The 27,274-nt window shown below is 46.6% G+C and overlaps 5 protein-coding genes across 7 annotated transcripts; 3 read left to right on the top strand and 2 right to left on the bottom strand.

The window, feature by feature from the left end:
• Window positions 1–729: 729 nt before the first annotated feature.
• Window positions 730–14,738, top strand: LOC117136432 (dual oxidase). Of its 2 annotated transcripts, XM_033297349.1 has the most exons (10): window positions 730–813; window positions 2,848–3,222; window positions 9,364–9,444; window positions 9,637–9,986; window positions 10,045–10,249; window positions 10,316–10,719; window positions 10,775–11,052; window positions 11,109–13,965; window positions 14,029–14,157; window positions 14,220–14,738. In XM_033297349.1, exons 2-10 carry the CDS (start codon window positions 3,075–3,077, stop codon window positions 14,346–14,348), a joined length of 4,581 nt encoding a protein of 1,526 aa, XP_033153240.1. In that variant the 5' UTR covers window positions 730–813; window positions 2,848–3,074; the 3' UTR covers window positions 14,349–14,738. The 2 variants fall into 2 exon arrangements, with proteins under 2 accessions (XP_033153240.1, XP_033153248.1); XM_033297357.1 differs by lacking the exons at window positions 730–813; window positions 2,848–3,222; window positions 9,364–9,444 and having other exon boundaries at window positions 9,879–9,986; window positions 10,089–10,249.
• Window positions 5,149–7,120, top strand: LOC117136447. The gene has a single exon (XM_033297369.1). The coding sequence runs from the start codon at window positions 5,216–5,218 to the stop codon at window positions 7,118–7,120; it is 1,905 nt and encodes a 634-aa protein (XP_033153260.1). The 5' UTR covers window positions 5,149–5,215.
• A 190-nt stretch (window positions 14,739–14,928) lies between the features above and the next one.
• Window positions 14,929–16,306, top strand: LOC117150581 (glucose-6-phosphatase 2). The gene is made up of 5 exons (XM_033317535.1): window positions 14,929–15,091; window positions 15,149–15,313; window positions 15,388–15,886; window positions 15,937–16,055; window positions 16,104–16,306. The coding sequence occupies exons 1-5, from the start codon at window positions 15,006–15,008 to the stop codon at window positions 16,285–16,287; spliced, it is 1,053 nt and encodes a 350-aa protein (XP_033173426.1). The 5' UTR covers window positions 14,929–15,005; the 3' UTR covers window positions 16,288–16,306.
• A 43-nt stretch (window positions 16,307–16,349) lies between these two features.
• On the bottom strand, window positions 16,350–18,257 carry LOC117150580 (pyruvate kinase). The gene is made up of 2 exons (XM_033317534.1): window positions 16,523–18,257; window positions 16,350–16,459 (listed from the first exon to the last, which is right to left on the bottom strand). The coding sequence occupies exons 1-2, from the start codon at window positions 18,162–18,164 to the stop codon at window positions 16,437–16,439; spliced, it is 1,665 nt and encodes a 554-aa protein (XP_033173425.1). The 5' UTR covers window positions 18,165–18,257; the 3' UTR covers window positions 16,350–16,436.
• A 329-nt stretch (window positions 18,258–18,586) lies between these two features.
• On the bottom strand, window positions 18,587–25,497 carry LOC117150308 (inhibin beta A chain). Of its 2 annotated transcripts, none has more exons than XM_033317134.1 (5): window positions 25,161–25,497; window positions 20,459–21,732; window positions 20,085–20,360; window positions 19,205–19,584; window positions 18,587–19,142 (listed from the first exon to the last, which is right to left on the bottom strand). In XM_033317134.1, the coding sequence occupies exons 2-5, from the start codon at window positions 21,399–21,401 to the stop codon at window positions 18,981–18,983; spliced, it is 1,761 nt and encodes a 586-aa protein (XP_033173025.1). In that variant the 5' UTR covers window positions 21,402–21,732; window positions 25,161–25,497; the 3' UTR covers window positions 18,587–18,980. The 2 variants fall into 2 exon arrangements, with proteins under 2 accessions (XP_033173025.1, XP_033173024.1); XM_033317133.1 differs by lacking the exon at window positions 25,161–25,497 and adding an exon at window positions 22,178–22,396.
• Between the last annotated feature and the right edge of the window lie 1,777 nt (window positions 25,498–27,274).

Raw genomic sequence — 27,274 nt, 5'->3', positions numbered from 1 at the left:
TGGCACTTCGATTAGTATGCTAATTCAGTGTACTCAAAATGAGTTGGTTAATTCCAGGCGGTCCAAGAACCCACCGCTGGCATCTCCATTGCTCACGGGGCAAACAGGAACTCTTCTCGCGCATGGGTGCCGGTTTTTACCACTCCATTAACCGCAAGAGCGGACAGCCGTTTGAGGATGGACTCTCTCTCGCCTGATCTTTACTCCACCTCCACCCGGTTGCAGTGCATCCGCCAGGCTGGGAAATTCCCGCTAGGCGGCGAGAGAAAGGGCGAGAGACACGGCAATGATTAATTCGACACGTCGTCATGTCGAATATGACGGAACCCATTTGGAGGCGGACATGGCCTGGGATCCAGTCCCACCACCCAGATCCCGAGAGCCGAGGCGAAATGGAGCAGCGGTTCGGGAGCCCCAAAGAGCGGGAGCGAGGACACACTGAGAAAAATGAAGTAGTTCATAAATTTATGTCTTAAATAGATACTTTGTTTGACGTTTTTGGAATTTTGGTATAATAATTTTGAAATTATTAAATTTTTTAAATTATTTTTTCATTTGTTTTCAAAATGCTTTCACTCCGGCGGAATCAGATTCGCAACTTTACCAGCCTTATTTCCGGATTCGCATTATGTATTGTCCAAATTTCGTTTTCAGTGCATAACCGGTTCCATTGCGGACCGATTCGAGCTCCAACACGGAGGGTCCCCCGCACAGCTGGGCTCAGTTTCGAACGAACTCTTGGCCGCTGCGGACGTGTGTTGGAGCCCTCGATTGCGAGGCGGATTCGAATCGTGTGTGCTGTGTGTGTTGCTGGTGAGCGAGCGAACGCCGACGAGAGTGAATGTGAAACGGTGGAGCGCCGAAGCGCTGAAACGTGTCGCGCATGCGCCGTCTTCTTCACCGTTATCGTGGCTCTGTGTGCGGCTCTTTGTGGCTGTCGCCAGGCGAAATTGCTCAAATTGTTTGGAAAATAGTGCAAAAACGCGATAAGCATTGAACACCCACATGCGGAGATGATTGGATTGGATACTTTGTGTATAGTTTTTTCGGCTGCTACCCATCTCTTTTGCTCGCCCACAAGCGAACGATTCACCGATTCACCCTCTCTCTCATCTGTGTGTGAGTGTGTGTGTGTGTGGTGCGTTTGTATTTGTTTTCTTCTTATTTTCGGGTCCCCTTTTGGAGTTCCGAGTCTTCTTTGTCCGTTGCTTCGTCGCCGTCTTGGCTTTGCTTACGTTTTCGTTCATGAATTTAAATTATTTTCGTGTTTAATTTTTTTGCTGATTTGCTGCTGCTTCTTCTTGCACAGCCTCCCATGCAACAAAAGCTGTGTTTTGCGCAATTTTGGCGACTGCAAAAACATTGGAGACCATCCACAAGACTAGGGCTACACAACTAGTGGCCAAGAAGAATCAGCGAAACATAAACTTCTAGTTACTTCAATTCCAGAATAATAACGAGAATTATGAGTGAGATGAAAATATTTTCCAAACGAAGATACGTTTTTGATTGGCATTCAATCGAAATGCATTATCTTCGCATTCCCTAAGTTTGCCTTCGCAACAATAACAATTTCTTGCTATTTTAGTGATATTTTTAAAATGGCTAATTCTGGTTTTCGGATTGCGTCTTAGAAGCTGGTTGATCCATAGGAATTTCGGATTTATTCCATCTTTGCTCGAACTGCGGACAACAATTTCTGAAATTAGCCACAGAAATGTTTATTAATTAATGCGAAATGGCCGGGGGCGATGGCTAATGTTCGGAAAGCTAAAAGTTGTGGCTTCCAACTCTTGCCGCAATATAATTTTTCGTATTATACCGTAATTTCCAAGTGATTATGGCCGTTCAGTCTTCCACGCTTTCTGGACTTTCTCTCTCGCTCACTCTTTGGATCTCTTTATATATATATATATGGAGATGTACATATATATATGTATTTTGGCCAGTGGATCGCCCACCATTTTAGCCGAGCACTTGGATCTGGCTTTTACCGCACAAAAAGTTTTCTCTGCGCGTCCATTTAATAATAGTTTCCAAACAAACTCCAAATTGCATTGGGCGGAAAAAAGTTAATGTAAAAATGGTAGAAGGGAGAGGGGGTGGGGGTGGTAGTGAGCCTTATGACTTTGTTAGCTCTAGCACTCTGCAGTTGCTGTAATGTTAATTGTTTGCAGTTGTGCAATGGCATTTTATATGCTTTTTTGCCTTGCCTGGCACATATGCACACATGTATCTATGCTTTGTATCTTCAGTTTTCGGCTTCTTTCCGACCATTGTCGATTATGACTAATGGAATCTGGTCGTCGTTTGTCGGCTGCGGTTTGTAAGGCCGCAGAAGGTCAATTGCTCTGTGGGTAATTCCATTTGGGGCCGCCTCTTCGCCCTTTATTTGCTTTGCCATTTATTTTTGGCCATTCAGCACACTGCATTCGATAAATGCGATTTAATTCGTTCGCCTCACTCTGTGCAATCAATTTAATTGCTCGGCATTAACGAACCAATTCGCTATTTACTTTTGGCCCTCTGCGGTCAAGTCGATTTCGATTTTTATAATTTGACTACAAAATGCGGCTTAAAAGGGAATCAATAAGCTATTAAATAAGCTAGTTATATCGATTGGCAAGTTCTGGTATTTTCCAAAAAAGCAAGTGACTATGACCGAAAAATTGCATATTAGATAACTTCATTAGGTTTATGGTAATTTAGTTGATCGTCAAGATTTTTAACGAGAATTGGAGTGAGTCGGTGTACGAAAAAATATGCAAACAAAGTGTGCGAATCTCCGCATGAATCATAGAGTTAAGAAGATCACTTCTCAAAGGAATCGATTGTTTTACTTCGCAGTGCATAATTGGAAAACCATGGAATCTCAGCCGAGTAGAATTTTAAGTGTGAACCAAATGTGATGAAACTCGAAATAATGCAAAATTAAGCCCATGCCCTCGAAGTCAATCCCAATCTCAAGTGTTGGTCTACCTAATTAGTTTAACAATACAAACGACCGAATTTCGTGCACCAAAATAGCGAACAACGAATAGCATACAAAATAGAAGACATTGTTTGCAATCAATATGAGTGTTCCAAGTGCGCCCCATCGGAGGGCAGAAAACAAAAGTCGAACCAAGCTCCGGCTCCACTGGCCGGGGGCAACCTACGGAGGAGCCCTGCTGTTGCTACTGATTAGTTACGGTCTGGATCTGGGCTCCGTGCATTGTTATGGTGAGTACCACTTCCCGATATCGTATGGTTATTCAATTCAATTAGGTCCATTTGCATAGACATGGATCGTGCCGTTGGCGAGCTTTGTTTAGCCTGGGAATGGATCATATGCACAGATCATCAGTTTTATCACCCCAGTTCGAACAGTGGTTTTATTGGTTTCAAATCACATAATTGGGCTTAGTTTCAAAGTTGAGTTGTCCAGATTAACTCGATGACTCGCACTCATGACTTAAATGCAATTGCTGCATGGCGATTTATGTGCTGTTAGCGAAATAACGACTCAAAGGCAAATAAACCCATCATTTTTGAACTCCGTAAATACTACCTGGTCCACATTGACGTCATCCCATAGACGCCTTGCATCCGAATCGCCAGACGTGCCAAGATCTCGTGGCTTCAAAATGACCGATTAGATCCCGCCACAAGCAATTTATTATGCATAAAAAAGTGTTTGTATGTATTATACGCACACTGTGAGAAATTGTTCTCGGGTTTACCAACCCAAGTTAATAGTATCTGAGTGCTAGAAATTGGTCTCACATATATTATACTTCATTATTGTTGCCTATTGGTACTTAAAACATCATATCTTATTCTCGCCAGAGAAGTTCAGATGCATTTTCGAGCTATAAATCCGCTCAGTATATTCTATAGATTCCACGATGTCTGACGATACTGGTCACGTCCCACCTGTGGATATGCAGTGGCTAGGGGGCGTGGCACGACACTCGATGTCAACGCACGATCAACGGGCTTCCTCTCGATTTAGCATTTGTATCTCATTTCTCACCCCGACTTACATTGTTTTGCTGGCTCTGCCATTTCGCTTATGCATTGATGTACGTTCGACCAAACGATTTTGTACTTTTGTTTTGAAATATTTAGCGTAATGAAATTACTGCAAACAAACGAGAAATGTATCCCATTGTGCTGGCCAGCCACGCCCCCCGCGGTGCGCCCTCTTCCTGGTCGAAAGATCGACGGCTTTCGGATCTCGGATTTTGGATCTCCGATCGCAGCAGGTGGCTTTTGGGGAAGTCGGTCGATTAATTCGACCCGCCAAATAATTTGTTTCATTTTGTTTCCTTCCATCAAATTTATTAGCATTCGCGAAGGCCTATTGTTGCCTCAGTTTCGATTGATTATTTTGAATTTGCTATATCAAATTAACAAAAAAGGTATAAGTGCACAATAAAAAGTGATGCTTAAAAGTAACTTATATACTTCGTTAACTATAATGCTTATAATGGAAATTCACCTTGCCTATTTAGCACACTTCAAGAACTTTTTCTTCAGAATCAAAACCATCAATTAAGATGTGAATAAATCCCCTATTTATTAAAATCCCTCGTTTGGTATTGATCATCATTTGGACTTTTGAATTGAGTGCTTATTCATACATATTAGCAAAAATGACCAATACTAGAGTTCTTAATTAGGCAAATGGTATTTTGATTAACGAAAAAGCCAGTCAGTCAACTGAATCATTAACATCGTGTAAACTGAACTGATCGTATATGTTAGGCAAGTGTTTCAATAGAACTTCGATTTGGGAATGACTGCATTCTTTGCGAATCGCAACTCTTAATTAAGCCGCTGGAGATAAAATAAATTCTTTGGCATTCATTAGTACTGATGTTAAGCGGGGCGAGAACTCGCCCGGGAATGTAAAATTAAATTAAGTCATGTGCGCATTTTTATATGCCTTCCAATTTGGCAACCAATTAACAGCTAACAAATAGATGTCACTGTCCACATTCACTATTTTTTTAATCGCCATAAAAAGTCATAGTTTTGAGCAACTTGTTTGAAACCGAAAGCGAAAGTTTTCAGATTTTGGACTCTGTTCGCGAATTGAACGTCTAAGAACAAAGTCTTGATAATACAAGTTTTTTCCATTTCCATAATAGTACGTTAGAAATCATGAGGCATAGAAATAGTATTCAAGTAGGCGTGTTAACTGACTGAAAAGTATAAGCTAAAATAACTAATGAAGAGAAAGCGAATTGCTAGTCGATTGTTCAACATTTTCCTCTTGGCGGTTCTGTGCTATCTGATATTGACTTCCCTTTCTGATCGGAATAAAACGATTGATATAAGCGAAGTGCCCCAGATCTACATCAATGAGGAAGATGAACTCTTTGTCAACACCACGGGATGTCGAATAAGTGCGACGAAACCACTTTCGCTTTACGCCCTGTCCTTCATGGAGCCCATTGAACCCGTTTTATGTAGAATGCAGCAGCTGATGGTCGCCGAGACAATTGGAGACAGGAATTACTTGGTGCGCAACATATCGAGGCTTGGGATTCTCTCATGGAGGCAAGTCTCCTGCATTTATCGGGAGTTTGTGAGGGTCGATGACGCACACAACAAGTACATATCCATGAAGTTTTTCAAGCTCACCGATCGAACGAGATACCTTGAGGTGGGTACTGGTCTGCAACACATTCGTACTTGGTGCTGGGTGGACTTTGGCAGGATCATATTCCACGACGTTCTGTACTTCCTGCCACCACTGCCCCAGGATACGAACAGATCAACAGAACTTCAGAAGCGAAAGCTGTCGGTGATGATCCTGGGAGTAGATTCTATCTCGCACATGCACTACATGCGTTACTTTCATCGCGTGGCCGACTTCATCGAGCATCTGCCGCACACCGAATTCTGGGGCTATAATCGCGTCGCCTTGAACACCTATCCCAACTTGATCCCTCTGGTAAGCGGACTTAGTGTTTCGCAGATGGAGGAGTCTTGCTACAAGGACGAATTGAACTTTGACAAATGTAACTTCTTGTGGAATGAATTCAAGAGGGCGGGATACAGCACCATCTTTGCAGAGGACACGGATACCGCCGGGCTGTTTATCTACAGAAAGAGGGGCTTCCAGAAGCAGCCCACCGATATTTACATGCGACCTCTGATGACTGAAATCGAATCTCATTCGTTATACCGCACCACATTCGATCTAAAGTGCACGGGTCATCGTCTCTATGGGGAGTTTTACTATGATTTCGTCTCCAAGCTGATTCCGCACATGGAACGCCAGTTATTTTTCTCATTTCTGTGGAATATGCACGGCATACACGACGTCTTTCCATTTGCCAAGTTTGTGGATAAGGATTACCTGAGTATTTTGACCAGGCTACACGAAAAGGGAGTGATGGAGAACACGTTGATCCTGTTTATGGGTGATCACGGTCTGAGATTTGATTCATTCGCCCGAACTGCTCCGGGACAACATGAAATGTCGCAGCCCCTCTTGATCGCCATTTATCCCGAATGGCTGAAAAGGAGATTTCCGCTCGCCATATCGAATTTCGAACGAAACGCCAGAAGTCTCATTACCACATTCGATCTGCACGAAACCCTTAAAGATGTGATCCATCTTGATCGACTGACCAATGTCAATGTGAGGAATAGAACGCTTTATTTGACGAACGAGCGCGGAATCAGTCTGTTTTTACCCATTCCTCAGAACCGAAATTGTAAAACCGCCGAGATAAAGCAACACTACTGCCTCTGCAACGAACTGAAATCGGTATCCACCCACGAAAGTGCCATTCAAGAGGCTGCCAGTTTCGCAGTGGACAGGATCAACGAGCTCATCAAGCCATATCCTCAGTGTAAAGTTCTAAGCCTGCAGTCAGTTCGCTCTGCCTACCGCGCCAAAAGTAGTACCTACCGAGGAAACTACAGGCTGTCCCAGGTTATGGTCCGCCTGAAAACGACGCCCGGGGATGGAAACTTCGATGCCACCGTTCTCATAACCATGTTCAATGGGGAAAAGACGGATATGAAGCTGGGAGGTCCTGTGACCAGGACAGACAGATACGCCGATCAGGCGTACTGCGTTCAAAACTATCGCATTGAAATGTACTGCTACTGCTTATGATCGACTAATTATAAGTTGTAAAAAGAAATTTGATATTTTATTTAACTAGGTTCTTTTCACTAATTCGATACTAGTTCAGTAGATTACAATTAGTAGTTACTCTGCATGTGTTTTTCAAAAACTAATTATGCAATGCCACGTGAAAAAAATCAGCGTCTTTTGTTTAAACGCCAAGAGTCACGCACGAAGCGAGATGAAAGTGAATTTTGCGACGTACCGGACTCGCATGAATCAAAAGACTTAGAAAACGAACGCGAAACAGCTGACGAAATTGAAGAGAGACTCACAGAAAGTACAATGCGACAATTGATGGCGCCGACAGAGTTGGGCACAAAAACCAGTAGTTTTTATATAGTATGTGAATATCTAGTTTTTTTAGGGGAATCCGTGATGTCGTGCATGTTTTTACAAAAAAAAAAGAAAATAAATAACAGCAGCTTATGTGTGGAAGCTTTTTTAGCGTGCAGGTGTTGGTTAGTGTTTCTTTTTTTTTTGTTTTTACCAACATTCCGTTCGCCGCCAACGCATAGTGTTTGTGTACATATAGCTTTATATATATATATAAGCATGTATAGCTGATCCGGAGTCAGCTGAGGCTTCCTCGCTCTGAGTCTCCTCAGCTGGCTACGTTTTTGGTTAACCGGATCTGATTCTGTTTGCCATCTCAGACCTGGAAATTAATGCTGTTTGTTGCCTTCGCTGTTGCTAGCGTGCCATTCATCACTCACTCACTCAGTGGCTCTCGAAAATGGTACGAAATATATTCATGACTTGTAGCTGTAGATGTAGCTGCCAACGTCATATACATTTGCCATGGTTTGCTCACGACGAAGACGGCGAACCCACGAATCCGGCAAACAAACCATCTTTTTCTGTCCCGAACGGGGAGTTATGGTCGAATTCAAAAAGTTGACGCCGTAACAGAAGCTGTATTAAAAACAATAGAACAAATAAACTGGTTTAAATGTCTGTTGCGGGTATTCCATCTAAACACTTTTTAGAATGTTGGGCATGTTTTCTTTTTGGGCTGCGGGCATTGGCTTGTTAATTTGAAAACTGGTTTCTCGTAAATCTTCCCCAACCCGCTCACAATTGTTCGCAAATAAAGCATAATTATAACGTTTAGCGTCAGAACAATTACGCCTTGCAGATTTTTATCACTTAAAGGTGTCTTCTGTTTAACAAATATTTATTTTACAACTTGTAAGCTTTTTTTCTTTTGTGAATCATGCTTAAAGTCGGCATTAAAAAGGTGGAATTATTAATTGCGCTTGGCAAAATAAAAAGGTGCGATTAATTGGGGTTTGTTTATTGTGTTTGCGGATTTGAATAGTATACTTTAATGACATCCCTCAAGTGTGTAAACTATACCCTACTTAGAGCCGAATTTATTCATTTAATGTCATTCTCCTAATTGCCGAACACAGATAGGAATTCTTTACAAATGTCCGGGTGTGTCCGGGCGATTAGTCGAATTCGATTATAATTCACGCGATATTGTGTTGTAATAAGTTTTTATGATGACAAGTGGAATGTAGATAATTCCTCAAAATTGCTTAGCAACTTGTCAGAACCATTAGATTGTTGAAATCTATGCAAATTGGCGCCATTCCTTACGTCCAGCCACTTGTGCCATTGGGTGCGATTCAATCTCCGCCATCTAAACCTCAAGTCAATCAATTTTCCAGTCAATTAAAAACCAAACTAAGTCAACCAAAAACAGTGTCTAATATCACAATCTACAATTTATCGGATCACTTTGACTTTGCTGAAAACCGGCTACTGTCCGCAGACAAGTTTATGCGTAAATTATTTATCTAATATGAAGTGAACATTTAAGGCATTCTCACATCTAAACTAGCTCAAATTAATGCGTCACTTACGCGCATAAAACCGAACTAAATTACGCAAATAAATGCAAAATTATTAGAAAAGTCGTAACACCTTGGTTTTATTACAGACAACAGCGAATTGCAGTGAATGAGATATGTAGGTTAAGGTGTTGTTTAAATTTTGGAAGTACATACTATTACTTAGCTGAATGTTTTGCTATCCGCTTGAAAGTTAATTAAACTTGTTGGATAAACTTAATAATTTAGATCCATGGCGGTGACCTCAGATATGGTTTAAATAGGTAATAAACGAGAACGACTGTTCTACGGTTCCCACACTCAAATAGATTAAATGTAATTGCTCTAAGGCAGTAAACTTTAACATGTGTCACCTGCGTTCCTATCTTTCAGAGAAAATGTATAGTCAGACCGAGAAACAGCGCTACGACGGCTGGTACAATAACCTGGCCCATCCCGACTGGGGATCCGTGGGTAAGTGGACAGACTGGAATTTCCGCCAGGCCGTTGACAACTTTCGAAAAAGGGTGAATTGAGCCGATTACGCCGGTAATTAGAATCAGTTAGTTGTGAGCTTGGCCTGGATTTGCATATCGATCGGATTGCAATTACCATATTGGCCAGCTGTGTGAAGGCTAACCCTTGCCCCTGCCCATCGTTTTCCAGATAGCCACCTGGTACGCAAGGCGCCGCCCTCCTATTCGGATGGGGTTTACGCAATGGCAGGTGCCAACCGGCCCTCGACCCGCAGGCTCAGCCGGCTGTTTATGCGCGGAAAGGACGGCCTGGGGTCAAAGTTTAACCGGACCGCACTGCTGGCCTTCTTCGGCCAGCTGGTGGCCAACGAAATTGTGATGGCCTCGGAGTCCGGCTGCCCCATCGAGATGCACCGCATCGAGATCGAGAAGTGCGACGAGATGTACGACCGAGAGTGCCGTGGCGACAAGTACATACCCTTCCATCGAGCGGCCTACGATCGGGATACCGGGCAGAGCCCGAATGCGCCGAGGGAGCAGGTGGGTTACGGTACCATCGGATGGGTCTAACCACCACTACTGAAATCATACTCCGCAGATAAATCAAATGACTGCTTGGATTGATGGCAGTTTCATTTACAGCACCTCCGAGGCCTGGCTCAATGCCATGCGCTCCTTCCACAATGGCACCCTGCTCACCGAGAAGGATGGGAAGCTTCCGGTGCGGAACACCATGCGGGTGCCGCTCTTCAACAATCCGGTGCCGAGTGTCATGAAGATGCTCAGTCCGGAGCGACTGTTCCGTAAGTTTTGAATGGGTTGTCAGTTATAGTAGTAGTGCCATGTGAAATGTCTCTATTTGTTTCCAGTTCTTGGCGATCCTCGCACAAATCAGAACCCTGCGATCCTCTCCTTCGCCATCCTCTTCCTGCGCTGGCACAACACCCTGGCCCAGCGAATCAAGCGGGTGCATCCGGATTGGAGCGATGAGGATATCTATCAGCGGGCACGCCACACGGTGATTGCCAGTCTGCAGAATGTGATAGTCTACGAGTACCTGCCCGCCTTCCTGGGCACCTCGTTGCCACCATACGAGGGCTACAAGCAGGACATACATCCTGGCATTGGCCACATCTTCCAGGCGGCTGCCTTTCGATTTGGCCACACGATGATCCCGCCGGGAATTTACAGGCGGGATGGTCAGTGCAACTTTAAGGAAACGCCCATGGGTTACCCGGCGGTCCGACTCTGCTCCACTTGGTGGGACTCTAGCGTGAGTTTAAGATTCTTTAAATAAGATATTATTTATTAAAGACTTTATTTATCAGGGATTCTTTGCCGACACCAGCGTGGAGGAGGTACTGATGGGCCTGGCCTCGCAAATATCCGAACGTGAGGATCCGGTTCTCTGCTCAGATGTGCGGGACAAACTGTTCGGACCCATGGAATTCACACGACGGGATCTGGGTGCTCTCAACATAATGCGGGGTCGGGACAATGGACTACCTGACTACAATACCGCTAGGGAGTCCTATGGACTGAAAAGGCACAAGACCTGGACGGATATCAATCCTCCGTTGTTCGAAACGCAGCCAGAGCTCTTGGAGTAAGTACAAATAGATTTCAAGCATTTCATTTAATTTAACCACCAATTTTGTTCAGCATGCTAAAGGAGGCATACGATAACCAGCTGGATGATGTGGATGTCTATGTGGGTGGTATGCTGGAGTCCTACGGTCAGCCGGGCGAGTTCTTCACGGCCGTAATCAAGGAGCAGTTCCAGCGACTGCGGGATGCCGATCGATTTTGGTTCGAAAACGAGCGCAACGGCATATTTACTCCCGAGGAGATCGCCGAGCTGCGCAAGATCACCCTTTGGGACATCATAGTGAACAGCACGGATGTGAAGGAGGAGGAGATCCAAAAGGATGTGTTCATGTGGCGCACTGGGGATCCCTGTCCGCAGCCAATGCAGCTGAATGCCACCGAACTGGAGCCGTGCACTTACTTGGAGGGCTACGACTACTTCTCCGGCTCGGAGCTGATGTTCATCTACGTGTGTGTCTTCCTTGGATTTGTGCCCATCTTGTGCGCCGGAGCCGGATACTGTGTGGTCAAGCTGCAGAACAGCAAGCGCCGTCGGCTGAAGATCCGTCAGGAGGCACTGAGGGCACCGCAGCACAAGGGATCCGTGGACAAGATGCTTGCCAGGGAGTGGCTGCACGCCAACCACAAGAGACTGGTCACGGTTAAATTCGGGCCAGAGGCGGCCATCTACACGGTGGACAGGAAGGGCGAGAAGCTGCGCACCTTTAGTTTGAAGCACATCGACGTGGTCAGTGTGGAGGAGTCGGCCACGAATCACATCAAGAAGAAACCTTACATCCTGCTACGTGTTCCCAGCGATCATGATCTGGTGCTTGAGCTGGAATCTTACGGAGCACGCAGGAAGTTTGTAAAGAAGCTGGAGGATTTCTTACTGCTCCACAAGAAGGAGATGACTTTGATGGAGGTCAACAGGGACATAATGTTGGCGCGGGCGGAGACACGTGAGCGGCGCCAAAAGCGACTGGAGTATTTCTTCCGGGAGGCTTACGCCCTGACCTTTGGCCTGAGACCCGGAGAACGACGAAGGCGTTCAGATGCCTCCAGTGATGGCGAGGTAATGACCGTGATGCGGACCAGTCTTTCCAAGGCAGAATTCGCCGCCGCTCTGGGCATGAAACCCAACGATATGTTTGTGCGCAAGATGTTTAACATTGTGGACAAGGATCAGGATGGCAGGATTAGCTTCCAGGAGTTCCTGGAGACCGTAGTCCTCTTCTCTCGTGGCAAAACGGACGACAAGCTGCGTATAATCTTTGATATGTGTGATAATGATCGTAATGGAGTCATTGACAAAGGCGAACTGAGCGAGATGATGCGATCGTTGGTGGAGATTGCAAGGACGACGAGCCTGGGTGACGACCAGGTCACGGAACTGATCGATGGCATGTTCCAGGATGTGGGGCTGGAGCACAAAAACCATCTGACCTACCAGGACTTCAAGCTGATGATGAAGGAGTATAAGGGTGACTTTGTGGCCATCGGACTGGACTGCAAGGGAGCCAAGCAGAACTTCCTGGACACCTCGACGAACGTGGCCCGGATGACTTCGTTCAACATCGAGCCGATGCAGGACAAGCCACGTCACTGGTTGCTGGCCAAATGGGATGCATACATCACGTTCCTCGAGGAGAACCGGCAGAACATATTCTACCTGTTCCTCTTCTACGTGGTCACCATAGTTCTGTTCGTTGAGCGCTTCATCCACTACTCGTTCATGGCGGAGCACACCGATCTGCGGCACATCATGGGCGTGGGCATTGCCATCACCAGGGGTTCCGCCGCATCGCTGTCCTTCTGCTACTCCCTGCTGCTGCTGACCATGTCCCGGAATCTGATCACCAAGCTGAAGGAGTTCCCCATCCAGCAGTACATTCCCCTGGACTCGCACATACAGTTCCACAAGATTGCCGCCTGCACGGCGCTCTTCTTTTCCGTGCTGCACACGGTGGGTCACATTGTGAACTTCTATCACGTGTCCACCCAATCGCACGAGAACCTGCGCTGCCTGACGCGCGAGGTGCACTTCGCATCCGACTACAAGCCGGATATCACCTTCTGGCTCTTCCAGACGGTCACCGGCACCACAGGCGTCATGCTGTTCATCATCATGTGCATCATCTTCGTGTTCGCCCATCCTACGATCCGCAAGAAGGCCTACAACTTCTTCTGGAACATGCACACCCTGTACATCGGCTTGTATCTACTAAGTCTGATCCACGGACTGGCCCGACTGACCGGACCACCACGTTTCTGGATGTTCTTCCTTGGCCCCGGAATCGTGTACACGCTGGACAAGATAGTCTCGCTGCGCACCAAGTACATGGCGTTGGATGTGATTGACACGGATCTCCTGCCCTCCGACGTGATCAAGATCAAGTTCTATCGGCCACCGAATCTAAAGTACCTGTCCGGCCAATGGGTGCGGTTGTCCTGTACCGCCTTCCGGCCGCACGAGATGCACAGCTTCACGCTGACCTCGGCGCCGCACGAGAACTTCCTCAGCTGCCACATCAAGGCCCAAGGTCCGTGGACGTGGAAGCTGCGCAACTACTTCGATCCCTGTAACTACAATCCTGAGGACCAGCCCAAGATCCGCATCGAGGGACCATTCGGTGGTGGCAACCAGGACTGGTACAAGTTCGAGGTGGCTGTGATGGTGGGCGGCGGCATCGGGGTCACTCCCTACGCCTCCATCCTCAACGACCTGGTCTTCGGAACCAGTACCAATCGATACTCGGGCGTGGCCTGCAAGAAGGTGTACTTCCTGTGGATCTGCCCATCGCACAAGCACTTTGAGTGGTTCATCGACGTCCTGCGCGATGTGGAGAAGAAGGATGTGACCAACGTGCTGGAGATACACATATTCATCACGCAGTTCTTCCACAAGTTCGATCTGCGAACAACAATGCTGGTATGTGCCTACACACATTAGAGTGATTGAAGTATTAACTTAAAGAATTAATCCTGCTTTCAGTACATCTGTGAGAATCACTTCCAGCGACTGTCGAAGACCTCGATTTTCACGGGTCTCAAGGCGGTGAATCACTTTGGTCGCCCAGATATGTCCAGCTTCTTGAAGTTCGTGCAAAAGAAGCACTCATACGTGAGTACTTGGGCTTTTGCTTTCCTCTAAAGAAACCACACATTCATAACATTTGATTGCAGGTCTCCAAGATAGGAGTCTTCTCCTGCGGTCCTCGTCCGCTGACCAAGAGCGTGATGTCTGCCTGTGATGAAGTGAACAAGACGCGCAAGCTGCCCTATTTCATTCACCACTTCGAGAACTTTGGATAGGTGTGCTCTGTTGGCTGTATCCAATCTTTCACCCGCCAGCCTCACTGTCTTCCCCCTGCCTGTGTATCCCCCTCAACGAAAGCGAATTCTACCCGTAAGATTCATTCATTAGTTTTAGCGAATTCGGCTGCTCAAACATACAACTTAAATCTTCCTTAATCGTAGGCTAATCGTACAATCATAATTTAGTCAAGTTTTGCTTAGTGAATTAAGAAAATGTATCCCATTGTAACAAAATCACTGCAACCATAGCAAGAACAACAAAAAGGCCTATACTTATATATGTGTATGTATGTATATGTGTATTTATTGAAAATATGATTTGTTATCAGTTTTTGTAAACCGTTCACATTATTTATTAAAAATTTACAATTATCTTTATACATGAAAGGGAAACTGTGTTTAATGTGGGGGTTAAAAACTATATTTAAAATGTCTTATAGATTGGCGCCATCAAGCAGTTGCGCTTTTAACACTTAAAGTACTAGAATTTATTTACCACCCCATTTTGCCATCAAGTGCGCAGGACCACAAAATAACAGCTGTTCAAGGATGTTTACCAGTAAACAAGCAGGCCATAACAAACATTTCATATTGGCAGAAAGTCTTGAAAACATAAAAGAAGCCAGTTGCTAAAATATTTTAAGACTGAAAACAATGGAGTCGATGGTGCACATTATTTCGGAAGCGTACCATAAAACGCTCACGCGGGAGCTTTTCATCAACGAATGGGCTCAGGAACGGTTCGAACTCTCTGAATTTTCCGACTGAATATAGCCAATATAAAATCCATTTTGCAGCTTGAGTTTTGGAAAGCCCCTTTGGCATTTTCTCAGCGTTCAGATGGAGCCAAACAACATGTTCAACATCGTTATTCCGCTATGTGGCATCTTCAGTCAGGAAATCCTACTGCACCTCTTCTCGGCATTTACCCTGATCAGCACACTGAACTCCTTCGAAAAGTGGTAAGTAGGAGAGAGAAGTCCTGAATTCAATCTTCCTTATTAATTCTTTATTCTGGACTCGGTTTTCCGGACAGGATATTTCCGGAGACGCGTCCTTTGTGGTTTCTGCGAGAGCAGTTTGCCAATAAAGTGGTTGTAGAGAAGCCCGCGGTGGCCTTGGAAAGTCATCAGCTGAGCTGCGAGATGACCGGTGGACACCCCTGCGCCCACTCAATGACCTTCACGGTGTTCGTGCTCATCCTGAGCTCGTTCTTCTTCGTCCGCTACTGGTATCGCTCCGTGGCCTGGCGCTCTCCTTTCTGCCGCTGCATAATGTACTTGCTGATCATTGGAATGGTGGTCTGTATGTGGCTGAGTCGCCTCTACCTGGCCACCGAGTTTCTGCACCAGTGCATACTGGGCAGCTACTTGGGCATCAGGGCTCTCAGCACCTTCGAGGGAAATGTGAAGTACTTGTTCTCGCGACCACGTCGCTATGCGGTCTCAGCTGTTTGCTTCTTGGGCGGATTGGCATTGTCGGTGTACTATGTGAAGCTGGAACTCAATATCGATCCCCATTGGTCGGTGCGCGAGGTAAGTTTCTATACACTATTCGACACCTTATAAAATATACGATTTTTCAGGCGTTTAAATGGTGTCCGGAACCCACATATTTGCGTCATGAAGTTGGTCCAATCTTTGCACTTGTCAGAGATCTGGGAAATCTAATGGGACTGGCTTTGGCCTCGCCACTATATAAGCTGTAAGTCTGATTATTTTGGATACACAAACTGCATCCACCTCATTCCAGGGAAATGAAACAATCATCATTTTGGCGGCGATGCCGATTCCTAGGAGTCCTGGAGTTTGTCAACTATGGATTGCGCCTTTCCACGTTTAAGCAGTCTGGTCGCTTCGTTTTCTTGACCTATGAGTTCTTAAGAAATGCCATTCATTCCCTAGTACTGGTTAAGTACGTATCGAATTTTTACTAGTATAGAGGCTTTTCTAATTTTGTACAGATAAAAACTAAGGTCGACAAATAAACTAATAATACTGGAACAAAAGTAAAATCACGAATTTCCAAAATATTTTATTTGATGATTACATTTGAGGCAACCAAGTTCCATTTCCTCGGGCACAGCTACGCATTAATACTCTTCTTATCTGCAAGGATAAAATCGATGAAATAGCAAGAACATCCATTTAAACCCACATTTGAGTCCTTACCACCAGGCTCCCGATTTGCCATCTGCAGGTTGGTGTTCTTTCGAGAATGCCGCCTGTCCGACCGGAACAGGCAATCCACGCGGTCCGCCTCGAAGAAGGCGTAGACCACACGGACATTGTTGGTGAACCCGCCGCCATCCTTCCAGGCACTCACAATCACAATGGGATCGCCGTCGTCGATGATGCCCCACTTCTTGGCAGAGGTCATGGCGAACTGCACCCGAGCGTCCACATCGGTGGCGTAGTCCGTGCTGGGCTCCGAGGTGTACAGAATCGGCAGGATTCCACGATGCAGGTAGACCCAGCGGGCGGTCCGTTCGCAGCGCGTGATGGCCACGATGGGACAACGGGGTCGGAACTTGCTGACCAGAGTGGCCGAGCGGCCCGAGGTGGTCAGCACGATGATCAGGGTGGCGTTGGTGCGCTTTGCCGTCTCCACGGCTGCAATAGCCAGCGAGTGGGCCGCGTCCAGCTCGCCACGCACCTCGCTGACCAGGTCGGAAAATAGGTCTCGGAACCAGAGAACCTTCTCGGCCTCCCGGCACAATGTGTCGCAGGTGGCCACCGTCTCCTTGGGATACGACCCAATGGCCACTTCCGACGATAGCATGATGCAGTCTGCTCCATCGATGATGGAGTTGGCCAAATCGAAGCACTCGGCGCGCGTGGGATGGGGCAGAGTGCGCATGGATTCGAGGATGTGGGAGGCCACTATGACCGGCTTGCCTGCCTTGTTGCACTGGCCCAGTATGCTCTTCTGGGTGATGAAGAGCTTTTCGATGGGTATCTGGGTGCCCAGGTCCGCTCGCGAGAGCAGCAATCCATCCGCCGCACGCAGAATCTCCGAGAACCTGCTCAGAGCTATCTTGCTGTCCATCTTGGCGATGATCTTGATGTGCTTGCCCTTCTCGCCGAGCACCGTTCGCAGCTCCTTCACGTTCTTGGCACTGCGCACGGCGGATGCGAAGAGGAAGTCAACGTTGGCCTTTATGCTGAACTGGATGTCGAACATGTCCTTCTCAGAGACGGCGGGCAGATCGATCTCGATCTCCGGCAGAATCACGTTGCAGTTGTTGTTCAGCTGGCCGCCGTGAATGACCTCGCACAGCAGACCATCCACACCCACCTCCAAGATGTGGAGCAACAACCTACCGTCGTCGATGAACAGACGATCGCCCGTTTTGGTCAGGTTGATGATGTTCGGGTAGTCCACGTAGACCGCCTCCTTGTTGCCCTTGTCGTACAGATCCCTGTTGATAGAGAGCCGCAGATTATCGCCGCTGCGCAGGAACACATCTCCATCCAGTAGGCCAGTACGGATCTGGGGTCCACGCGTGTCCGCCGCAATGGCGACCGTTCGAATCTGGCCCGTCTCCTTATGAATCCTCTCCAGCGCCTCGTTGATTAGCTCGATTGTTTTCGAGTGCATCTCGTGCGATTCGTGGGAGAAGTTCAGACGGAATATGTTCACTCCGCGCATTATCATGGTGTATATGGTGTCTGCGTTCCGTGAACTGACCGATATGGTCGCGATCAGGGACACCAGGCGCTGATGGGACGCCTGCTGCACAAGGTCCAGCTCGCAGATGTGGCTCAGCTGGGTGGAGCCCTCCTTTAGCACGGATTTCGCGGACAACGACATGGTTGTAAATTTTGGGATAAGGGGAATAACTTAAAATTTTGGGCAACTACCATTAAAATCAATCACTCTGCAGTTATAAAAAACTCTGTGACGTTATACGAACAGGATAGTAAGCTGTTTTTTACAAAGGAATACATTTTTACAAATCTATTGTTTAAATTGGCTGTAGTTCATCGTTAAGCGCAGTTGAAATGCAGAGCCTGCCAAACTGTAAAATGCCCAAAAGTATGCTACATTCCATGGACTTCCTACAAAACAATTACATTTTCGATAAAACGTTTTACCATTTTTCAATTGGTTAAGATATTTTCCAAGACCCTACATTCCATATTGTAACTAAGATACTTGGTTTTGTATGCAATAAAGTGCATTATGCTCTTTCACGATATTGTGGCATGCTGCCCATATATAAAACGCATATCTTAAATATTTAAATTATGTTTTATTTTGCGATTTGCATGTTTTCTGCTAATAACTCAATACACGCTACTTAAACAATGGAAATCACTACTTTACGTTTAAAGATAGCTTTTAAATTAATTGGAGCCATTGGCTAACTACCTACATACTTCGAGAGCTTAAGTACATTGACTTTAGCTTTTAACTATCAACTAGTGGCAGCTCATGCACTACAGGTAACTACGATTAAATGACAACGCTAATCGCTAATGTAAATGCCTTGCGAAATGAGTTTAAATTAGTTGGAGAGAAATGTGGTTGGATGGATGGATGCTGGCTGAAATGGAGCGAAATGGAGTCTACGTCTAATTTGTCCGATGTAACGTAAATGTAACTTGGCTAATCCTATCCGCCTCTCTATCTGCAGCCACACGACTCCACCACCATGTTGGGCAGCGTCTTCACCGTCGCCGTGTTGCTCGAGTCCATCACGACCAGCTGCAGCGAGGAATACTGTTTGGCGGTGCAGCAGGGCACCAACTCCAGCGACTTGTTAGCACCGCTCGTGGAGAGAATTTTCTGCAAGGGAAGAGGATGTTCATTAGTTTCATCATCAATTCCTCAGAGAATGGGCTACCTACCATTATGGAGCTGTGGTGGGAGGCCGCTTGCGTAACACTCGCCACCGAGCTGCAGGATCCGCGACAGAAGTAGGCATTGTAGCCCTCCGGCTTCAGGATCCAGTTGCTCCAGCCGATGTCCCGGAAGGAGATGTACAGGTGCTCCCGACAGCACTCGGTCATTCCGCTGGAGCAGTTGATGCTGCGCTTCTGGCGACTCTTGCGCCGCCTGTTCTGCATGTCGATCACGATGAACGGCCGGTAGTCCTTGTCCACCGAGATGATCTCCTCCATGTCGCTGACATCGCAGCCGCCGCAGGTTATTTGGATGAGGTGGCTCAGCTCGTGGCCGCTGATCCAGTGCTTGATGGGCCACTCAATGTCGATCTTCATCCACTCATCTGAAAGTGTGCGAAAGGAAAAGCAGAGCAGTTAGTTAGGTGTTCCACAGAGGCTCCTTCTCTTCTCCCAGAATCGCAACATGTTCCTTATCTGGCAACTGACCCCAGGAACTCCCAATTGCGCTGGGTTGTGGCCAAAGTTCAGTTTTTGCACCCACGAATAATATTTTGTCAAGTTATTCACCCACATGAATTCGAGATTCGAGGCGAGCTATCAAGCAGTGCTATCACGAATCTGCGCAATGATCTGTCTAATTGAAAACACAAACAAGCGGTTGTCAACGTTGGCACTTATCGGCGTTCTTTATAATTTTTATAATACCCATCTAGTATAGACATGTCACATATTTTGATTTGTCCCCCGAGGGTATTGGGGGTCAGTTTTGGCCGTTCCGCGGCTGCGACCAAAGGTCCAAACGTGTGCGATTCTTTTCTGGGCAAGATTACGCTCTGGGGGGATGAGTGTTTATACTACACTAATGTATACTGTGTGTACCCACCTTGCACATTCACCGACTGGATGGCTATGGTCTTGGCCGCCGACAAATACTTGGAGTCCTTCTGGTGATCCACCTCCACCTCGGAGACGACGATCGTCTGCTGGGCACTGGTGCTGTTCACCGACGCCCTGTCGGTGCGGTTCTGCTTGTTCTTGAAGAGCCACAGGACGGCGGTGCTCACGTCGAAGCCCTCGGCATCTGCGTCGTCGATCTTGAAGGTGAAGCACATGGACGGATTGGATTTTCCGTCTCTCGCTCGGTTGCACTCGACCTCCTCTGTAAGAATAAAGGAGTATGTTAACAAAGTCGTAATGGGGTAAGGATTCCCTTTGAAGTTAAGCTTCAATATTTACTTTCTTAGTAAATTTCCTTACCTCTATTTAGCAGTATGAACTTCTTGCTAGTGCGAGCGTAGTAATCGTCCAGCTCCTTGTTCTTGGTGCTGTCGTCCGGATGGGAGAGAGTCATACCGTCGAAGATGGGCTTGGGCAGCTCCACGGCCGACACCTTGGGGCTCTCCTTGAGGCGCAGCTTCTCCAGGATCTGCTGCTTGACGAACTCGATGCGTAAGTGGGTCAGCTGCTCCTCGGTGATGTGCTCCACCTGGCGGTTGCTCTCGCACTTGGGGCATCCTCCGGCGCTGGACTTCACCGAAATGGTGATGTTCCTCTCACCCAGTGGGAGCTCAGGCTCTATGGGCGTTTCCGGCTTCTGATCCAGGTCCAGATCGAGATCGAGATCCTTCTCCTGATCCTGTTGGTCCTCGGCCATCAGTTCGTTGCGTACAAAGTCCAGGGGAGACAGATCATCGAACTGATCATCGGAGGACAGGGATGAATCCTCGGGGGCATCTCCGTACATGATAGGCAACTCCACGGGCGGGCTCACATGTCTGTGTGCCTTCTCCTCCTGCTCCATGAGATGTTGCCACAATCGGGGCACCTTCAGCTGCTCCGAATGGGAGCCGGGATGGTTGTAGCTCAGCTCCTGCTGCAGGAGGTGCTGCCTCTTCTGAATGACGTGGCGCCTCAGGCGTGCATAGTACTCCCGCTTGGTGATCGGTACATCGTCCTCCTCGCTGGTCGGATCCGGTTCCAGGTGCTTCAGTTGGCGGGATCGTTGCTGCCGGATGTGGTGCTGCTGCTGCAGCTGCTGCGAGGTGTGCTGCACATGGGGATGCGGCTGGTGCTTGGGATGCGGTCGCAGGATGTCGCCGCGGGAACTCGGATGGGAGCGGGCGTGGAGGCGATTGTACACGTTCCTGTTCTCCAGGGCCAGACACACCAGCAACACCAGGGCTATAAAGTACTTGGCCATTTCTGAATATGTGCTCTTGACTTCTCTCTTTTTCAAACTGTGAGATATTTTATATGTATCTTATGATTTTCTGGATCGCCTTTGGTTTCACTCTTGTTTTATCGGCTGGGGCTGATTGCTATCTGTTTGGCAGCATTAAAACATCGATTGTTCCGGCTTTCAGGTTTACAAAACTCATAGAATTGCAGCTAGTTTCACTTATTGTTGCCGTTTTATAGCCTTGTTTGAGCACTTTTAAAACGTTTATGCGTTTTTTATGATTTTATATAACAACGACTTATACGCTTGAATGATGCATGTTCAATATCTTAAACTTTTCGTTATGTTTCGTCTGCAAATAAGAAGAAATTTGTAACTTAATTAATATTGTAGGCACATTCCGTTCATTAATCAAATTAAAACAGCTATGCCCTGAATTTCCTCATAAATATCTTTCCGAACGCGCTGCCCCAATTAAAATGCAATTCAATATGCCAGCGGATCAGGTGCACTTATCACTATCACTCAGTAAGCCCGAAGTCTCGCTTAATTTTTGCACCGAATTGCATCATTTATTCCATATCGTTGAGTTCGAATTGGCAGGTGGCAAAGTGCACATCGTTTTTTGACATTAATTCCGGGAAGATTTAGTTTAATTCAGTATTCAATTTCACATTATCACTTGGGGCAAATAGTTTATCTGGACTGCGACTCGAATCGAAAGCGTAGTTGCGCAGATCCGCTGATAAGCGGGCGCAATTAGATGGCAATTAGGTGGACGTGGACCCCACACGTACCGTGGTGAGCACACTCCGACTTGCTCCAGTGGGATCTCAATTTGCTCAGCCGGATGAATCCGCCGGGGGTTGCGGCATTAACTTTGAACCCGGACACGAAACGCGAGTGGCACGGGCCTTATAGCTATAGCTGCGATCGCGCGTCTATATGGTATTCCACTTGTGGTATGGTATATGGTATTAGAGCTTCTTTCTCTTCCGACATGCGGCAGCGCAAACGAGTTGTGAATGAATGAAGCGGTTGGCTGATTAGTAGAACAATTTATGTGACGATCGCCGAGCGTTTGATTGATCGTTCCGCGAGCGCCAGCCGAACCGCACCGAACCGAACCGAAACAATCCGAACCACTCGAATCGAAGCGTATCTGACGGATCGTTTCGTATCGGATCCAAGCTGAGCGGTTCGGCTCTCGATTTCCCAGACTACGACTATAGACCATGGTTATGGTTACATGGCGCTCTCTCTTTAGCCGAAGACAATTGGATATGCAAGTGGGGTGCTGCATTGCATCAGCTTCTTGAAAACGCCAAGCCACCGAATTGCATAAAATTCTTAATTGCACTTTTATTTTTAACCTCCCCCTCCCCAACCTGACGATGCCACGCCCCCAGTGGGCGGCGACACTATCTGATGGCATTTTTGGCACTCGCTTCGCCACAATGGGCCATTTTGATATCAAGTGAATTTATGATCGCTTCAAACCGAATTGAAACGATTCGAATCGAGTCGAGTCGAGTGGCCCATTCATGCTAATTACCCCGCAGCGTTATCAAGCTTGACTTTGATGATCCGACTCGATTGTGTGTCAATCAATTAAGAGTGAACACGTTGCTGATAAGGGCGGCTTCCCACTTTTGGTCCACAAATCGGGAGCATACATATTCCATATGTAGTGCGGCATTTAACCAATTAACTGCGCTTAGCATGCGATTCTGGGCAATCCTAATCGGATTCGATTAATAGATGCGCATTTCAAATACATAGTGTGTGTGTTTTCCAATTTAAATGCGAACGGGAAATTCATGAGTATTTCGGTTGGGAATTTCATCAGCCAGAATTTCTGGTCTCGGCTAAATGTGAAGCAGTCGAGTAAGGTCAAGAAAAGCATTTTGAAGGCCGGCAGATCACGAGCTATATATTATGCCACCAATTCGATTTAGCCTTAAACGCTGAACACGTGCCGGATTCGCTTGTCACGAACTGTGATTTTCTGAAGCCAATTAGATCATCGAGATGAATAGAAATGATCTATACTATAGGGAGGAGGTCCGTTTAATTGATAGAAATTTTGTAGGCCTCAGCGAATTCTGGCAACATTGTTGGTGCGGCTTAACCAAAAGCAAATTAAGGGGAGTTCTTCTTACGAAATAATACACTACAAACCACGATTTCATATCGGATTTTTAGCTATTTACTACATTTACTTTGCATCATTTAACAATCGCAGCTTTAGCTTTAGGTATACCCATAAGTTACATAAGGTATTACATTTTTCCACTGGCCCTTTTCCAATTTAAATGACGTCCTGGCCTTCAGCATAGGTCGCAGCACTTATCAACTCATCGCATATTTTTCCACAATCTACGTAGATTGCCACGTTCCAAAATCTGCTCCATTTTGTTTTTTCCACCACAACCAACCTGACGTCGATTGAAGCGACTGGGGGCCACATAATGACAGATCAGATCGGATGGGCTGGGATCTGATAGGATGGGTTGCGATCGGATCAGGAAGCAGGGATTGGATGGTAGCACACACGCGACATGTGACACGTTTTGTACGTACTCTTCGTTTTTGACGTAACTCGAGCTGCCTGCACTGCACTGGACTCAATGACTGACTTAATGACTGACTTGACTGACCGACTTATCAAAGGCAGGAATCGAAGCCGAGGCGTGCGACTGCGATGAGATGGGGGTCCGGGGAAAAGGGGTGCGGCTGGGGAGGGGGCCAGAAGTTGAAGAAGGTCACTTAACGCCCGGCAGCCATGGCTACGTCATCGAGCACGCCACCAGCGCGTGATCAGAGGCAAAAGCTGAAGTGAAGACTCCGCGGTTGCCATGTCGATGCAAATCGGAGCAAAAAACTGCTGTGGCTGCGAATGGGGAGTTCGGGAGTTGGGGAGCTGGGGGTCTGGAGATGCGTCGAGTGGAGGTGCAAAGTACAGCCGCTTGGAGGAGATGGCTTCTTGACTAAGCGACTCTGCTTGGGGGTTTTCCATGGGCCTGCCCGTATCATTTTCGCATTAATTACGGGGCAGCTGGGACTGGATGTGGGGCTGGGACTCGGACTTGGAGTGGGGCTATCGTAATTGCCGGGCATTATCACTTGCATTTCTTCTTCGCGCGCTGCAGTTGAATGCACTGCGACAAAAACACGGCGGCTTCCATCGGTTTTTGGCAATAAATCACGGCGATCACGCCGTTCTCGCCGATCAGCGGTTGGGAGCATGCCACGATCTGGACTTTGGAACCGCTCACGGAGATTGCCCCGATTGCCAGAAGACAGAGGCCCGAAGCGTCGCAAATTAATCTGCCATAATACTTTTCTCGCCACACGCTCATCGGCGATGCTACCATAAATCAAGTGCAGGATTAACTAAGATCATCATTGGTAGCAACTAAATTTGGCCAATGACTCTCGACGAGGCCGAAATTCGCCAAGAGCTTTTGGAGGTTATGCGCCTGGGTTATAGGCTCGAAAACTATCAATCAATCGGTGATAGATAGGCCTCTGATCGATAAACCATTCACTGTATGATTAGTTTTTAATCACGGCATGATTTTCCAAAAGCGAAACTAGAAACTTCCCTGCGATTGGGTAATACTTGATCTTGAGTCTTTAAACAAAAGATACAATTTCTAGTATCTTATGCTTAAGCAATTCACCATAATTCGTCACTCTCCTATTTCACTTTAAGCTCATTTTTGGCACTTTTATTTAATCTGATTACACAATAAGCCCTTGTGTTATGTAACTCACCCAACTTAATAATCCATTGTCGAAATGCTCGAATAACTTAGCACATTGTTTGCAATCTTCTGCGAAAGGATGCTTATCAAATGTCCTTGAGTGATTCTACAACCGATTGTCCGTTTATTTGTTTTCGCAAATCACTTTCGCAAACTCATTATTGTTTTGAATTTCACCACTTGAACTTGATTTCCTCAAAGTGACGAGCTGATATTTGTTCGCTGAGCAAAAACAAATGTTCTGAAGAAACATACATTAAGTATGGTATTATTCGTTCACACCAAGTTTCATGTACGATTTGCACGATTTGAATAATTTTCGGTCCGATCGTTGGGAACGTCTGCGTGTGAATAATTCGACGATGGGCGGCGCAGCGGCCGCAAAAGCTGCCCTGGAGCGGTACGACTAACGGTATCTGTGGGGAGCGGTATGGGTGTGAGTATGGGCCTGGGCATGCGTATGGGTATGGGTGTGGGTATGGCCCACTCTTCGGGCGGCAGACAGTTCAGTTTCAGTTTGTTTGATAACAGACCCGCCGCCGATCATTGGCGCACTCCGCTGCTCTGCGTTTTAAGCGATGCGCAATTCTACTTTGCTTTCCAGCAAGTGCGACAGAGAGAGAGCGAGAGCCACTGATAATGGGTGGCTTTCCCCCCGGGCCCACAGCGACGTTTTAGGTCCGGTTGGCTCCCATCCGATCGACTCCTGCATCGAACACCCACGCGGCTCGAGGCTGGAGCATCGAACACGTTCGCTGGCCGGCGCTCCATGTTCGATGGCCGTTCGTGAGTTCGGGCCGGTTGGGGATGGGGATCGAGCCCCAGCATTCGTCACCCAAAACGTGAGCTGACGTCGCGCCGGTGGGGTTTTATCGCTCGATCCAACCGGTCCAAAGTCCAGCGGCAGTCCAGTCCAGCGGATTGCCTTTCCCTGATAGCCGACATTGCCTAATGGCGATTGGTTCTCACAGCCAACGCGATACCATTGCTTTCTTTTGATGGCCCAAAGTCTATTAATACGCGGTACTAGCGAGGGGTATGACTAAAACTAAGGTATTACCATGAATTCTAGAAGAAAGTACGTATGTGTTCCTGATGACATCATCGATCTGGAGAATATGCAAACGATGTCCTGAATGTAATATATCGAATATACTATTAACCTCCCACTAAGTATCCCCAATTTCAGACTCCACCCAACGTCTGCCTTCCTGTTTTTGTTTAGCTCTTGGCCAGCTAATCGCTCTCCTCTTGACCATTTTACGATGTGGCTTTTACGACATTTGGGGTTTCTTGTTTTGAACTTGCTGGCTGCTTCCATTGATTAGCATGTGTGATATCATAATTTTGAAGTTTTCACGCCCGTCGAGCATGGTTCTCTTGAGATTACCCCGGAGGACTTTAATATGTAAATGGCTAATATTAATTAAAAGCTGGCTCTGATTGCGTATCGCCGTGTTTCACTTTCAAACCTCATGCCAATCGACTGATTAAGTCCGTCACGAGTTTTGTTTACCTTGAGATTTCACAATAAAGCATTCACCTCAAATATAATGCGATGGAATCGCACAATATACCTTTCGTAATTTGTATACTCAGGATCGAGGCAAAATCTCACTCTAAACGTCTAATTTTTAAATGTGGCGCGCGTGCTGAAAAACACGTCACAATTGTCGGCTTATCGTGGCCGGGCCTCTGGAATTTCAGTTTTCATTAAAACAGTATTTTTGTGTCATAATTAAGTCAACAATATAAGATGTTCATACCCTTGATAGGGGTACTATGACTTTAGTAGCACGTTTGAACTGCAAATGATGGCTTAAAGTTAACTTAAACATCTAAAGATTCATTCTATTATTTTCTGTATTATTCATCTCGCTTCATTTGATTATAAATGGCCTTATTCGTCTAGACTTTGGCCTTGCATTTGATCAGGAAAATTATACGCCTGTCTAGTGAGTATTTGATTTAAATAACAGATCAGGAAAGTAAAGTCTAAAAATGTGAACTCAAAAAATAGAGTTATTGAAACGATTTGAATCTGGTTCTACTATTCCTGGTTTAATAGGTTAAGAAGAGGGCCAGCAGAACAAAGTCTTCTGATTACAGAGGATTTCTTGTTGA

This window comes from Drosophila mauritiana, chromosome 2L (genome assembly GCF_004382145.1).
Source record: "Drosophila mauritiana strain mau12 chromosome 2L, ASM438214v1, whole genome shotgun sequence".
NCBI lineage: Eukaryota > Metazoa > Arthropoda > Insecta > Diptera > Drosophilidae > Drosophila > Drosophila mauritiana.
This window is presented reverse-complemented; position numbering and strand designations above follow the sequence as displayed.